The sequence below is a fragment of the Sciurus carolinensis genome, chromosome 2, assembly GCF_902686445.1.
Source record: "Sciurus carolinensis chromosome 2, mSciCar1.2, whole genome shotgun sequence".
In the NCBI taxonomy this organism is placed as follows: domain Eukaryota; kingdom Metazoa; phylum Chordata; class Mammalia; order Rodentia; family Sciuridae; genus Sciurus; species Sciurus carolinensis.
The window spans coordinates 28,062,517-28,078,683 of record NC_062214.1 but is presented as its reverse complement, the minus strand read 5'-3'; the positions used below and the strand labels follow the sequence as shown (position 1 = coordinate 28,078,683).

Below are 16,167 nucleotides of genomic sequence, written 5' to 3'. Positions count from 1 at the left end.
CAGATTTATAAGAAACAGTGTTGGACATGGTATTGGCATGGAAACGGACATGAAGCACCATGGAATAGAATAGAAGACAGAGATAAACCCACATAGATATAGTCATCTGACACTCAAAAAAGGTGCCAAGAAGATGTTGGGAAAAAGACAGCCTTTTTAGCAAATGGTGCTGGGAAAACTGAATATCCATATGTAGAAGAAGGAATCTAGATCCCTATGTCTCACTCTATACAAAAGTCAACTCAAAGGGGATCAAAGACCTGGGAATTAGGTCAGAAACTCTGAAACAGCTAGAAGAAAACATAGAGTCAACACTCCCATACGTAGGTGCAGGCACTGACTTTCTTAACAAGACCGTAAAACTCAGTAAATAAAACCAAGGATCAATAAGTGGGATGGCATCAAATTAAAAAGCTTCCACACAGCAAAGGAAACAAGGGCATGAAGAGAGAGCCTACAGAATGGGAGAAAATCTTTGTCAGCTACTCCTCTGACAAGGGATTAATATCCAGAATATATAAAGAATTAAAAAAGAACTTATCACCAAAAAAGCAAATAACCCAATCAATAAATGAGCAAAAGAATTAAACAGACATTCCTCAAAAGAAGAAATACAAATGGCCAAAAACTAATGTGAAACATGTTTAAAATTCCTAGCAATCAGGGCTGGGGATATAGCTCAGTTGGTAGAGTGCTTGCCTTGCAAGCATAAGGCCCTGGGTTCAATCCCCAGCACCACAAACAAACAAACAAACAAAACAACTCCTAGCAGGGGAATGTAAATCAAAACTACACTGAAATTTCATCTCTCCAGTTAGAATGACAATCATCAAGAACAGAAATAATAATAAATGCTGGTGAGAATGTAAGGGAAAAGGTACACTCATACATTGTTGGTGGGACTGCAAAATAGTACAACTACTTTGGAAAGCAGCATGGAGATGTTCAAAAGACTAGGAATGGAATCATTATAACTCAGGTATCCTACTCCTTGGTATTTAGTCCAAAGAACTAAAATCAGCATACTAAGTGAAACAGACACATCAGTTTTTAGCAGTGCAATTCACAATAGCCAAGTTATGAAACCAACCTAGGTGTCCATCAACAGATGAGTGGAAAAATAAAATGTGGCCTATATACATAATGGAGTTTTACTCAGTCATAAAGAGGAATGAAATTATGGCATTTACTGGTAAATGAATGGAACTGGAGAACATGCTAAGTGAAATAAGCCAGAGTCAGAAAGTCAAGGGTCAAATGTTTTCTCTTATATGCAGAAAGTAGAGCAAAATAGTGGAGGAAAGAGAGGGGGGTCCCAGAAGGAAGACCAGTGGAGTAGAGGAAGGGATTGAGGGTGAAGGAGGAGAAATGGGAAGAGGGAGGAATGAAATGGACGAGATGATGTTATGTACATATATGAATATACTACAGTGAATTTCACCAGTATGTATAAATAAAGCACCAAATTAAAAAGACAATAAATAAACAGAAGGGAGACCAGTAGAACAGAGGAAAGGATAAAGGGGAGGAAGGAGCGGAGAGAAAGAGGAAGTAGTGGGGACAAAATGGAGCAAATTAATTCCATGCATGTATATCAAAACAAATCCCACTATTATATATAACTATAATGACTAATAAAAACATTTAAAAAGATTTCTTAGCTATGACACCAAATACACAAAAGGAAAAAAAAAACTTACGAATTGGACTTCATGCAAATTAAAAAACAACAACAAACTTGGGCTCTTCAAAAGGCATTGCTAAAAGATTTGAAAAGACAAATAATTGACTAGGAGAAAAACTTTTGAAAAACATATATTTGATAAGGCACTTACATCTACAATATATAAAGACCACTCACAATTCAGTACAGAAGGAGAAGGAAGAGGAGGAGGAGGAGTAAGAGGAGGAGGAAGAAAGCAAGCAAGCAAGAAAGGAAAGAAAGCAAGAAAGAAAGAAAGAAAGAAAGAAAGAAAAGAAAGAAAAAAAGAAAGAGTTAACAAACCCCATTTTAGAAAGTGGGTGATGGTGAAGATTTGAGCAATCACCTCATTGAATAAAGTAGATGACTGGAAAATTAGCACATGGAAAATATGTGAAGGGCAAATAAGCACGTGAAAAAATGTTCAACATCATTAGTCCCAAGGGACACAAAAATTAAAAACACAAGGAGAGCCAGGCACAGTGGTGCATACCAGTAATCCCAGCAACTCAGGAGTCTGAGGCAGGAGGATTGCTAGTTCAAGGCCAGCCACAACTTAGTGAGACCCAGTCTGAAAATAAAAAGTAAAAATGGATGGGGATGTGGCTCAGTGGTCAAGTGTTCCTGGGTACCCTCCCCAATACAAAATAAAAAACAAGTGCACAATGAGATACTACTACGCACCTATTAGAATAGCTAAAAGTAAAAGGCAATCATTCCAAATGTTGATGGGCATACGGACAAACTACAATGCTCCTACACTGCTGGTAGGATGTAAAATGATACAACCATTATGGAAAACAGGTTGTTTCTTATAAAGTTAAACATATACTTACCCTATGATCCAACTCTTCTGCTCATAGGTATTTTATTGAAGAGAAATGAAAGTCCACACAAAGACTTGTATGTGAATGCTTATAAAGTCTGATTTGTAATAGCCCCAAACTGTAAACAACTCAAATGTCTATCAAGAGATGAATGGATAAAGTTGGGTGTAGTGATGCACACCTGGCCTGTAATCCTAGGTAGTCCAGAGGCTGAGACAGGAGGACTGCAAATTTGAGGCCAGCTTAGGCAACGTAGCAAGACCCTGTCTCAAAATTTTAGAAAAAGGGGTTCTGAAAGTATAACATAGTGGTAGTGTGCCCCTGGATTCAATTCCCAGTACTTGGGGGAAAAAGAGAGAGAAAGAGATGAGAGGACAAACACATTTTGCCATATTCATACAGTGGAATACTACTCAATGATATAAAGAAGTGAATTATTGATGCATGAAATAACATCGACAAAACTCAAAAAGAAGCAGTGATTGGTAAAAGAAGCTAGACAAAAAAGGAGCTCAGGTAGCATGGTTCATGCCTGTAATTCCAGCTACTCAGAAGCTAAAGCAGGAGAATCACAAATTCAAGGTCAATCTCAGAAACTTAGCAAGACCCGGTCTCAAAGTAAAATAAGAAGGGAGTTGGGCGTGTTGGCACATGCTTGTAGTCCCAGCAACCTGGGAGGCTGAGGAAGGAAGATTGTGAGTTCAAAGCCAGCCTCAAAAACTTAGGCCCTAAGCAACTTAGTCAGATCCAGTCTTAAAATAAAAAATAAAAAGGCCCCAGCACCGCAAAAAAGAAAAAAAAGAAAAAAAAAAAAAAAAAAAGGGGCTAGGGATGCAGCTCAGTGGTTAAGTATCCCTGGGTTCAAATCTCTGGTACCAAAATAATAATAATCATTATTATTATAATTATAATTATAGGAATAACAATAACAACATGTCCTATTTAGTTATTTGAGACTGGCAAACCATTGACTATCAAAATCATACAAGGCCATTATAAGAAAAGAAAATTATAAATAAATCACTGATGAAAATAAAAGCAAAAATGTTAAAATACATTATTGACAAAGCAAATATTGCAGCATACAAAGATAGTAAAACATCCTCAAGTTATCTTTATACCATGAGTAATTCAGTATTAGAAAATCTATTAATGTAGTTCATTAATAAATTAAAGGAGATAAACTACATGTTCAACTCAATACCAGTAGAGAAAAGCAAACTGAAATTCAACATCATGATTGCAAAGCAAAACAACCTTTCTTTGATGAAGCATAACCACAAAATCGTTACAGTTAACATACTTAGTGGTGGAACATTGGAGCATTTTCTTTAAAATCGAGAATAAGACAAGGACACCCATCACTATTGTTTATATTCAAGGCTATACCTGGAGTCCTAATCAGTGCAATAAAGCAAGAAAAAGAAATAAAATATAAATGGGCTGGATAGCTAAGAGTTGCTGTTTTCATATGATCATATGATGGCTATCTACATAGAAAAAATTTTAAAATGCAAATACAAAGATCACATGCAAAAAAAAGTTGTATTTCTTTACACTATCAGTATAACAACAAGATATCATTTACCATGGCAATAAAATGTAAATGGTTCAGAGAAATAAACTACCCATACAGCTGAATGATTCACTCTTCTGCTTCTTGAAGTCCTTCCTCAAACTCCACCTTCCCAATTTGGCCTACTGTGACCACTGTATTTAAAATTGCAGAAGCCCCTTCCCTGATTAATTTTATTTCTCTATTTTTTTCATTTATTACCTTCTAATTATTGTCATTATTATACCAATAATTATCCTAATGCTTCTAATTATTATTATCGCACAACTCCCCTGTATCTTTTCCCTCCATGAGAACAGCTATTTTTGTTCTTGGTTTACTCCTTTATACCTAAAGCCTAGAACCTGGCACACGGTAACTAATCAACAGATATTTCTGAATAAATAAATGAATGAAAACAATAGATATATGTGACCTTTATTGAAAATACAACTTCATTGAAAGGCATTAAAGAAAAGCTACATAAATGGAGAGATGGACCATATTCATGGGTAGAAAGGTTCAGTGGCACCAAGATGTACACTGACATGTAAGTTCATTGCTGTAATAAAGCTTGAAACATTGAGAGGGGTGTGTGTGTGTTGGTGTGTAACTTTATCAGTGGGCTCTAAAATTTATACGAAAATGCATAAGACCAAAATAGCCACTATTCTCCTGAAGAATATTTAGGAAAAATTAGTTTTATACATTTTTACTATATCAGTTTATAAAATTATAGTAAGTAAGATAATATAATAGTGTAATATAAAATTATAGTCAGTAAGATAATCTAAGAGTAGCACAGGGATTATCAAATTGATCAAAGGAATAAAGTAGAGAGTCTAGAAAGAGACCTGGAAAGTAGAAAGAAATTGATTTAGGACTCAGCACACACTACCGCTCAGTGAGAAAAGATGAGCTACTTTGTAAATGGTACTGGAATAATTAGTGATTTGTAAGTAGAAAATAATTACATGGATTCCTTAAGTCACACTATACCTCCAAATTAGTTCCACATAGATTACAAATGTAAATGTGAAAGGGAAAACTGTGAAACCTTTAAAAGAAAAAAAAAATATATATATATATATAAAAGCCTCATGACTCCATGAGGAAAATATTTGCTAAATAAAGTACAGAGGAAAAACCATGCAGAAAATAGTGAAAAATACAAAGTACATTAAGAAACTTGCAATACACTACCCTGAGAGAGCATCTATAAAGGATCACTAAAACCAACATGAAAAACCCAAACAATAAAAAAAAAAAAATGGGTAAAAGACTTTCACATATACTTAACAGAAGTAATCAGCTTCAATAGTAATTAAGAAAATGCAAATTAAGGCCACCACAAATTCCCTCCACACCCACTAGATTGGTAAACAATAAGAAGTTTGACATGATCAAGTGTTGATGAGAGCATGGAGCCATAGGAATGCAACCCTGAGGGTGGGAGTGTTACCCAGTACACCCACCTTGGGAAACAGATGGGCCTTCATTTGTAAGGTTGATCAGGTGCATATTCCATGACCTGGCAGTTCCAGTCCCAGTTTATATCTTAAACAAACTCTTGTACCTTTTCAAATTAGGAGCTACAGACAAGAACATTCCCAGCAGGTTTGCTTATAATAGCAAAAACTAAATATGACAAAGTATAGCTCAATGCACAGCACAGATAAATTTTAGAAATAAAATGCTGAAATTTAAAAGGGCATTGCAAAAGACCACTGCAACATGGTATCATTTTATAAAGTTAAACACAAGCACAACTACAGGACATACTGTGTAGGGATTATATAACCCGTGATAAATTATTTTTTAAAAGGCTAAGTCATGCGCAACACAAAATACAGATTATCTTTGGGAGAGGAATAAGCAGTGGTCTCAAACTGGGGAGAACTGGCTTTAGTGGTTTTTTTAATGTTTCTAATTTTAAGCTTGTTGGTAGGTTCACAAGTGTATGTTGATTATTATGCTTCATGATTTCTATTTTGTTATATTTTTCCTTTAGATGTAACATATAGGACATAGCAACTTGTTTTTTTTTTAAATGGATCAAAAGTAAGCAACAAAATGACCAAAGTACTACAAGAAACTATACAACAATTTTTTTTAAATAATATTGGGAGCTGTGGGTGTAGTTCAATGGTATAGTGCTTGCCTAGCCTATGTGAGACCCTGAGTTAGATCCCTAGTAGCTCAAGAATAAAACAAAATAAAATAATCTTGTAGTGATAAATGTCTTTCTAAAAATAACAACAAAAAAATCTTAAAGGATTGAGAGATTGGGCAAATTTAACCATAAGCAAAGTTAAAAGACAACCACCAACTAGAAAAAATGTGTGTTTAAATCATGACAAAGGACTAATTTCTTTCATCGATATACTCGAACAAATCACTAAGAAAATGAATCCTTTATAGAAAAACAAGTGTAGGATATGAACAGACAGTTCCCAGAGAAGGACACACGGTGGCTTTCAAACACATGGAAGTGTGCTCAATCTCATTCAGAATGAGAGGACTGGAAGCTCCTGGGAGCCACTGTTCAGTTACAGGACGTGGGCAGAGCAGGGGTGGGGGGTTATGGCCACCACCTCTTGTTGCAGTCTTTTATCAACCTGAGAGCACTGGTCTTCACTCTTGGATCACTACAGACACTCTCGAACCCTGGGCCTGCCATAATTCTCAGTGATTTCAGTATCAACATAGACAATTCTGACACCATCTCCTCTCCATTAATCTTGTCTCCACCTTTCCCTGGCCACAAATTCCCAATAACCATAACCCCTGGATAATCCCACCTACAGGAAACTTACTCTCCAACTCGTTCCAGCATCCAGCTCAACTCCTACCTACTCCCTCAGCCCCAACAAGTTCTTAGCCCCCTCAGAATCTGTGTTTACTTTCTGATTCTCCTCTCCTTCACTAGCTTCAATCTCCTGTCCATTTCGGCAAATGTCCCCTGGCATATGCTTTTCACTCTCTTGCCCTCTGAGGTTTCATTTTGCTCAACTGGTTTTATGTAACCACCCACCCGTTCTGCACCTGCACCTGTGTAGCCCAACACCGCCAGAGAGAGTTCTCACTAGATGACCACAAACCTCAGGCAGGTCCTTAGTGCTGCTTGGCATTCACACATTTCCCCAGTTCATTCATCCTGCCAGACAACTATGTCATGCCTTCTAGTGTCTCCCTCTCCATCCTCATCCTCAGTTTCCTATTTCACTGAGAAAACAAATCAATCAGAAAAGAATGTCAAGAAACTCCCATGGTGGATAGATCCATTTGCCCACTTCTAAGTCCGTGTTTTGTTTTCCCTTTACCTGTGTGCTAGATGCCATGCCTTTTGCACTGTTTTCAGCAATTCTCCCTTCCCTCTCTTACAGCCTCATTTCCCATTCCCTACTGCTTCTCATTAGCATATGAACAAGAAATTTTCTGCCTGCACAGTGGTGAACACCTGTAATCCTGGTGACTCAAGAGGCTGAGGCAGGAGGATCACGAGTTCAAAGTCAGCCTCAGCAACAGCAAGGTGCTAAGCAACTCAGTGAGACCCCATCTCTAAATAAAACACAAAATAGGGCTGGGGATGTAGCTCAGTGGTTGAGTGCCCTGAGTTCAATCCCCAGTACCTGCCCCCCAAAAAGAAATTTGTTCCTCACCCTTCCATTTGGCTCCAGTCACCACCTTCTTCCTCCGCTCTCTTTAGAGTAAAACTCTGAAGAGTTCCCGTGTCTGTTGTTTGTAATCTCTCTTCTTCCATTCTTCTTAGACACAGTACGATCAGACTTTTGTGCCCCCCGCCACTCCACTGAACCACTCCTGTTGCCCTCCCTAGTATCCTCCACATTGCTCAACCTAATGGTCAGTTCTTAGTCATTTTGTTTTATGTATGAGCAGCATTTGATGCAGGTGCCTCCTGCCTCCTTTTGGGAACATTTTCTTATCAAGGCCCCAAGACATGATGTGGTCCTGATTTTCCTCTTATCTCCCTGGCAACTTCTTTGCATTCTCCTCTGCTAATTCCACATCCTTATAACTTCTAACTGGACAACCCAGGACTCAGTTCTTAGACCTCTCCTATTTTTGTACCAACCCTCATTCCCTCAATTTTTGTCTGTAGTCTGAATATTTTCCTTGGAATCCATACTCATGTTTTCAGTTTCTTTCTCCAAGTCCCCACCTGAATATTTAGTAAGCATCTTAAACATAACATGATCAAAACCAAACTGCCAATCTTCCTCCCTGCAAACTTGCTCTGCTCAAATCTTCTCTGTAAACTCCAACCTTCCATGTTGACCAGATCTGAAATCTTTGAGAAGTTTTTAACTTTGATATCTCTCTCTCTCTCTCTCTCTCTCTCTCTCTCTTTCTCTCTCTCCTTCCATAACAGGATGCCAGGCGAGCACTCTACCACTGAGCTACAACTCAACCCTTTATTTCTTTAATTTTATTTTATTCAGAGACAAGGTCTCACTAAGCTGCCCAGGCTGGCCTTCAACTTGCCTCCTGCTTCGGCTTCCTGAGCAGCTGGGAGTACAGAAGTTCCCCGCCATGCTCAGCTGCAAATACTTCTTACACCCTCCCCTGTAACACCCCAGTCTCGGCCTCTGTTCTCTCTCACTTGGGTTGCTGTGATGGCTTCTTGGGTTTCCTAATTCACCTCCCTGGCTTCTACAGGTCGTCATCAGAGGAGCAGCTAGAGTGATCTTGCTAAAATGTACATCATTCTTCTCAACAGCCCCTTATGGCTCCCATGTCCTTCAGAATAAAAGCCAAAGTTCTTGCAATGTCCTACAGCACAGCCCACATGCAGCCTACAAGGTCCTGCACGGTCCAGCCTTCCTCCAGCCACACCCATTACTTCTGACCCCGCCTCCAGCAGTCCCTCTGACCCCACCCACCTGGGCCTCTTTTTTTTTTTTTGACAGGGTGCAGGGCGGGTACCAGGGTTTGAACTCAGGGACACTTGACCACTGAGCTACATTCCCAGTCCTTTTTTGTATTTTATTTAAAGACAGGGTCTCACTGAGTTAGTGCCTTGCTGTTGCTGAAGCTGGCTTTGAACTCAAGATCTTTCTGTCTCAGCCTCCTGAGCTGCTGGGATTACAGGCGTGCACCACAGCGCCCGGCCACCTGGCCCTCTTTGCTGTTCCTTAAACACACCCTACTTTTGAAAACCTTCTTCCCCTGAATTCACACGTGGCTTTCTCCTTTACTTCCTTCAGGACTTGGCTCCAATGTCATCTTTTCAGGGAGCCTTAAATGCTCTACAATTGTAATACTCTTTCCTAGGCACATTTTGATCTTTCTTTCATTTTTCTTCTTGTGTTATGATCCTCTAACATGCTACATATTTTATTCATTTAGTTGGCTTATATCTAGCTTCCCTTACCAGATTAAACCCATGAATCCAAAGCTTTCTGCTTTGGTCACTGCTCAAGTCATTTTATAGACAAGACCTAAGCACAGAGGAGATGCTCAAAAACTACTGAACAAATAAATACAATACTTAATTGACCAGAGAGTGAGGAATAAGCATTCTCAAAATACAGTAATGAATGCAAGTGTTTTAACCTCTACAGAGGGCAGATTGGCAATAACTATCAAAATTACAAGCAACTCAGTGAGGCCCTGTCTCTAAATAAAACACAAAGAAGGGCTGGGAATGTGGCTCAGTGGTTAAGCACCTCTGAGTTCAATCCCTAGTGCAAAAAAAAAAAAAAAAAATTACAGATGCACCTATCTTTTGACCCAGCAATTCTCTTTTTTTGACACTATCCTTCTTATAAATTTACATATGTGTGAAATGACACATGGACAAAGCAATTCAGTACAGAATTTTTTTATCACTAAAATAGCTCAAATGTTCAGCAAAAGCTGACCATTTGAAGAAATAATGTTGTATCCATACAATGGAATCTTTTGTAGCAGGAAAAAAGAATAAGAAGACTTCTTGTGTCCTGATATAAGCTCCCAGATATATTTTTTTCAGAGAAAAAGGTGTTGAAAAATGTGTTTGGTATATCATCATTTTTATAACAATAAAGGTAAAGGTACAAAAAGGATAGAGAAGATAGGGTACATATCTGTCTTTTCTTGTGGGTACATAGAATATTTCAGGAAGGAGACACAAGAAACTGGTGACAATGGCTGCTTATTTAGAAGGGACTGGATGGGCAGGAGGGAGAGTGGAAGACATTTCCTGTAAACCTTTTAAACATCTTGAATTTCTGCATCTTGTGAATGTTTTATCTATTAAAAGGAGAATAAGGTATGGCTTATGCTCCCATATGGGATGATATTTAAGATATATTGTTGCAAAAATAAAGTAAGGTGCAAATGGGTGCGAACAGTATGCTACACAAGGGGAGGGCAGCCTATCTTTCCATTATGCCTCGTACCTTTTGGATTTTGTACCTTAAATCTATGCATTTCCTACTCAAAAAGAAATGAAATAATTTAACGATGAAAATCATGGAGGGAGAATACACTTTCACATATGTCACCTTGATGATCTTAGGACTGAAACCTGCCAAGTATTCCCCACTTTTCCATGCGGGAAGCAGGTATTGAGAGAAGTCAAGTCAAACTGCACAGAGGTGGACCGGGGATTCTGCCAGGCCACTCCTCCACTCTCTGCAGCCTCTCCCTAGGTGCTGGTTCGCAGCTCCAGGAAGCTTGCCATCAGGGACTTCATTCAGGAGACCAGGGCTGGCGCCACCCTGGTCCCTGGCAGCTTCCCCCTGTGCTCAGAGCCACCTGCGTGGCGCTCTGGGGGTATGCTGTGCTCCTCCCTCAAGCCCCTGTATTCTGAGGCTGAAACCAGCCCTGTAGCTCCGGGCCCCTCCCCCAGCTTGTACCTGTCAATAATGACTGGGTCTGAGGGTGTCTCATTCCGGTTGCCACAGCTCTTCCGGTCACAGCACCGACTGAAGGAAAAATGAGGAGGGAGAGGAGGAAGACGCAGTGAAAGAGGGGAGAGTACAGTGCGCATGGGGGCTGGGGGCAGACCTTGGTGAGGGTGCTGATATCCTGTCTCTGGGTATGAATACCTGGGTGCAGGGGCCCACTCTCGGGAGCCTGGGGGAGAAAGGCAGTGGGGGACCTGACAGGGACCTTGACAGCCTAGTCCTGAGGATAGGTTAGCCACGAGGCCTTTGTCCATAAAGTGCATTGCTCCTGGAGGACCTAGGACAGGGTAGGCAGCAGGCCATCTACCGGGAGTGTGTGTGTGTGTGTGTGTGTGTGTGTGTGTGTATACACTGTTATGGAAACGCCATTTACATATAGAAAAGGGTTTGACTTGCATGCACGCAGCTCATAAATGATCACAAAGTGAGCCTGTTCATGTAACCAGCATATAGATCAAGAGTATCAGAGGAGCACCCACTAAGCCCCTTGTTACTCCTCTCCCCAAAGGTGGCCACCATCCCAATGACAGATTTTGGAACATGACTCTTTTCCATGTATCAGGAGCTGCCTGGGAAGAGCCTGTGCAACTGGTCCTGGGGCGATCTTGCTGGAAATGGCAAGTTCTGGGGTAACAGAGGGAGTCAAGAACTGTGTTCCCACCCTGACCCTGTGGTCAGAGAGCTGCCTCAAGGTTCATGCAGAGGCAGCAAAGTTTCCTTCCTCCAGCTTCAGAGCTAATCTCGGTGGCCTCTGGGCTGCCTGGCTCAGGCCCTGCCCCCCATCTCCCCAGAGCCCCTCCCCAGAGCTTTATTAGCTAAGCTTCCCGTGGCGGCAGGAGGCCTCTCTTACAAAAACACTTGGAGAAGCCACATAAACAGGCCAGGCTAATGGGGCCTCAAGGACCCTCTCCTCAGCCAGCACTGTGCCCAGGGGCCCGACTCCTCTCACCCCTCCCCTCACCAGGCTTCTCCAGGGAGCAGGGGTACTGTGAAGGGGGGATGGCAGGCTTAGGGGGCAGGGCCTGGCGGAGGCCTTGGCAACATTCTGGCAAAGGGGCAAGTGACATGGCCCATCTCACCTGCACATGATCTCGTGGGTGAGCAGCACTCGGCACATTTCGGGGTTCTTGTCCTGCCCTTCATAGATGATGGCCTGGGGGAGGGGGAGTGCGCAGGCTGGAGAGGAAGGAGGCTCCTCTCGAGTCCGGGTGGCGGCCCGAAGGTGGGCCTGTGGGGCTACACTGGCATCTCCTGAGCTCAGGCTGAGGAAAGTCCCTACCCCAGAGAAGCTCTCACCCTCCATCTTGCTCTGGGGGACCCCAGGGGTGCAAAGCAGGAGGCTGGAGCCTGGCTGCCCAGGTGGAGAGCCCCCTACCCCCAACCCAGGACCACCACCAGGGTAGCAAAAATGCATGAGGTCTGCAGATGGTGTTTATCTGCAGGAAGCTCTTTCTAAAGTTACCTCTTCTTGGGGCCTGGGGGTCCCCAGACCACCAGGATCAAGGCCAGGTGGCTGGTGGGACAGACATGCTCCTATCCTCACCTTGCATCGTATTCCTCCACTTCTCCCCAGCATCCTCCTCCATGTAGGCTGTTCCCATACTCCTAGTGGACCTCTGACTGTTCATCAGTGTTGACCCTCTTAGTTATCCCTGCTAACTAATCAGATCCAAGGGCCACACAGCTACCTCTTCCTACATCCTACCACCTCCCTCGGCCAGGTCAGTGTGTCTGGCTCAGACTCTTGGATCAGCACCTTCTCCAGTTCCCCAAGCCTGCATCTGCCATGAGCAAGGAGAGAGCTTCCAAGACAACAAATCTGCCTTCCCAGTCTATAGCCCTCTGGGCCTCCCAGGCTTCCTCCACTGTGGGGCCTCTTCTCTCCGGACATCTTTGAACCCCTTTCTCACTTCTCTTCAACACAGTCCCAATTTGCTGCTGCCTGGCCTTCTTCCCCCACCACAGTGATCACAGACCATTCCTCTACCCTGGGACTGGAAGGAGGCTGCTAGGAACCTCTGCCCACGTAGGACAGTCCAAGGGTCTAGCCTGCATTCTAGGCCACCGATCTGGCCCATTTGCAACTCCTGACCAGTAAGCACAGTGTCTTTGAGAAGCGCTGAGACTTGGGGCTCTGCTTCACACAATCCATCGGGGCTTCACTCAGGTTTTCCTTCCCCAAGTTGCTTATGTTGGTCCCTGACCCTCCTTCCTGGTACTGTCCTATCAGCAAGGTGCTGAGGTTCTGCAGTGGAAGCTCCTGGGGCCTCACCCAGACCTCTTTACAGAACCAGTGCCCACTCCCCACTGTGCTGGCTTCAGAGGGCTTTCTCTTGAGACTTGCTCCTGGTAGATGGGGGCTGCCTCTCCTGTGTCCACGTCCCTTGGGAGGGGTCCTCAACCAATGACTGACTGACAAGGGTGCAAAATCTTGGCCTCCTCCTTCAAGCTGGGTCAACACTGGTGCCATATCTTCTCCAGTGGTCTCTGTGGATCGGTCTGAGGCCATCTACTCGCTGTGCATCTTCCTGCCCCGCTCTCCTCCCTCCCCTTCTCCTGAGCCTCCTCCAACCATGTCCCCAACAAACTACTTGCACCTGAATTCCCATCTTAGGCTGGGCTGCTAGGGAATATGACCTAAGCCAGAGGCTTGTACAGATATTATCTTTTCTGACTAGAGGGAAAGGGCCCAATCGTCCTAGCTCCTACCCAGGCAGGGATGGGGACTGAAAGAGTAAGATGGGTATGGATAAAAGGCACAGGGGTGGGGAGGACAAGGACAGGGACAGGGATGAGGAGCTCACTCAGACCAGAGGGAGCTGGGTCCAAGAAGAAGGTGGGACAGGCCTGAGCATCCCCTGGCGGGCTCACCTGCTTGGACATGGAGTCGATGAGTCGCACATAGAGGTCTTGCTCTGTCCGAAGTCCTAGGGTGGGAAGGTGGAGAGGGCTTGCTGTGGGGAAGCACCTGGGACCTCTGATGACTGGACCACACCCACACCCACACGCTGCCCACCACTGGCAAGAGGCAATGTATGTCACACTGTGCTGCAGGACCCAGACCTCTTCTGGGTCAAGGCTGAGCAGGGCCTGTGGCCTTTGCTTACCATTGTTATACACCAACCGAAGGCGGTAATGGATCCCGTTGTTTGTCTTTTCTGCCCCAGGCTCCTAAGGGACAAGAGGAGGAAGGTTGCCCAGGTGCTCAGGGACCCTCCAGCCTCCTTTACCCACCTCTCCCCCCAAACCCACACTCTTTCCCTCCCTTTCAGCCATTCACCCACCCTTCTCTCTATTTATCCAACATCTCTTCACTCATTGGCCCCGTGTGTGTGTGTGTGTGTGTGTGTGTGTGTGTTTTGCAGGGTGGGGGGCGTCCCTTAAGCCCTCCCGTCCCTCCCAGTGCTGGGCCCAGAGCAGCCCATGAGCCTCTCACTCGGTCCTTCTCCACGAAGTCGATGAAGGCTGTGCGCTCCACCTCCACAGGCTGCCCCTGCCGGTCATACATGGCCAGCACGAAGTGGAAGAAGTTGGATTTCCTGAGGTTGGAAGGGGGCTGCTTCTCAAAATGTGCTCGTGCCAGGCCCACGCCACTGCAGGAGGAAAGGAGCTGGAACACCACCGGAAGGCCCCTCCGGTGACAAAGATCCAATGTCTTGGCCAGGACTTGGCTCTGAGATGTCAAGAGTTTGGGCAAGAAATCAAACTAGATGGGCTCTCCACCCTGGTCTGGGCTATCGTGGTCCCTGAATGAGGCCTCCCAGCACTGGGGTCACCCTGGTCTGCTGCCTTGGATGCTAAGGGCACTTGCATGGGTGCAGCGTGGAGGCCTCCTGCCAGGTCCCCTCTCAGGCTTTTCCCTGGGTCCCACATTGTGAAAGGCTGATCTCCAAAGTCAAATGTACAAACCAACCTATCTCACTGGCCAGGACTGCCTGTTGGGGCATTTAAGGGATACCTGGAAGATTCTGGAACAAATTTCCCACTGAACCCCAGCCCACAACTGAGGCTTCTATGAGCCTGTGGCATGGCCTAGGAAATGATGTCCCTCAGATTATCAGAGACATCAAACTGGCTTCAGGCCACAAGTCTGCCCAGTCTGGACCTGGTATATGGTTGAAGGTGGGGAATATCTTCCCCAGGTGTACAGGGACCTGTCTCCAGCTTTCAGAAAGACAACCATGGTTCCCTAGGGCAGCAGGACCTTCTAGTCTGACCTTGACAAGCGTTTTCTCCTGGCTCATCAGAAGCCATTCCCAGAAGCAAGACCAGGGAAAGAGCCAGAAAGAAAAGAACCAAGGTCCCACTGGCCAAATACTTCCTGAACTCCGGTGGTGTACCAAGGTCTGGATGCATCCAACAAATGGGACTGGAGTTAAATGCCTTGAAGGGGAGGGAATACACAGAGAATTGGAACATGGGACAAAGTGGTAAACATCCCCCAAAAGATGTCACCATGTATAAAACTAAAAAAAACTAAAGGAAGAAAAAAATTATTCTTTTTGTGGGAGAGAAGGGAAAACTTTCATGGAAATAGTGGCTTTTCCCCTAGCCTTTGGGGAGTAAGTAGGAGCTCAATAAGTGGAGAAGGGAACAGAACAGAATCAAGAGTCTAAGAAATGGCTGTGCATGTGAGGGTTAGTGTCAGTCACCAGATTTCAAAAAGCAAAGTGAAGGCTGAATGTGGTGGCACATGCTGTAGACACAGCTACTGGGGAGGCTGAGGTGGATCTCTTGCACAGGGAGATCCTTATCTCAAAAAAAAAAAAAAAAAAAAAAAGTGAAATGAGGAGAGAAAAGTTTGCATTGGAAGTCCTGTAAGAACAGGCAGGGATACAAACACTTAGGGGAAGGACTTTAGGCTTTGGTCTTCCAAAGCATGTTCCTTAGATGTTTCGTGGCTCTAGATTCTCCCTTTAGAATGGGTGCTGTGGCCACAGTTGCTGGGAAATGCAGCTTCATAGCTCACCTGGGAGTCTTTGGGGGGCCTTGTGACACCCTCCAGGAAAGATTCTGTTGAGTTAGCTCAGGCCAGTATTCCCTCCAAAATGGTTCCTAACGATCCATGTTCTGGTATTCATGCCCCTGGGGAGTCCCCTCTCATACTGTGTGTCTGTACTGCCAATAGAAGAGGGCACAAGTGATAGCATATAATTTCCAAGGTTAGAG

At 43.9% G+C, this 16,167-nt stretch overlaps 1 protein-coding gene across 3 annotated transcripts in view; it reads right to left on the bottom strand.

Moving 5' to 3' along the window:
- Positions 1–16,167, bottom strand: part of Ebf4 (EBF family member 4) — a 61,869-nt gene that overhangs the window by 35,876 nt on the left and 9,826 nt on the right. For 2 of the 3 annotated variants that reach the window (XM_047541798.1, XM_047541797.1), the window contains 5 exons: positions 14,435–14,591; positions 14,106–14,169; positions 13,870–13,925; positions 12,078–12,151; positions 10,948–11,016 (listed from right to left, as the gene is read on the bottom strand). In XM_047541798.1, coding sequence (XP_047397754.1) covers positions 10,948–11,016; positions 12,078–12,151; positions 13,870–13,925; positions 14,106–14,169; positions 14,435–14,591 — 420 coding nt within the window. Of the gene's footprint in view, positions 1–10,947; positions 11,017–12,077; positions 12,152–13,869; positions 13,926–14,105; positions 14,170–14,434; positions 14,592–15,967; positions 16,072–16,167 lie in introns of those variants that run through there. The other variant, XM_047541799.1, reaches the window with a different exon arrangement.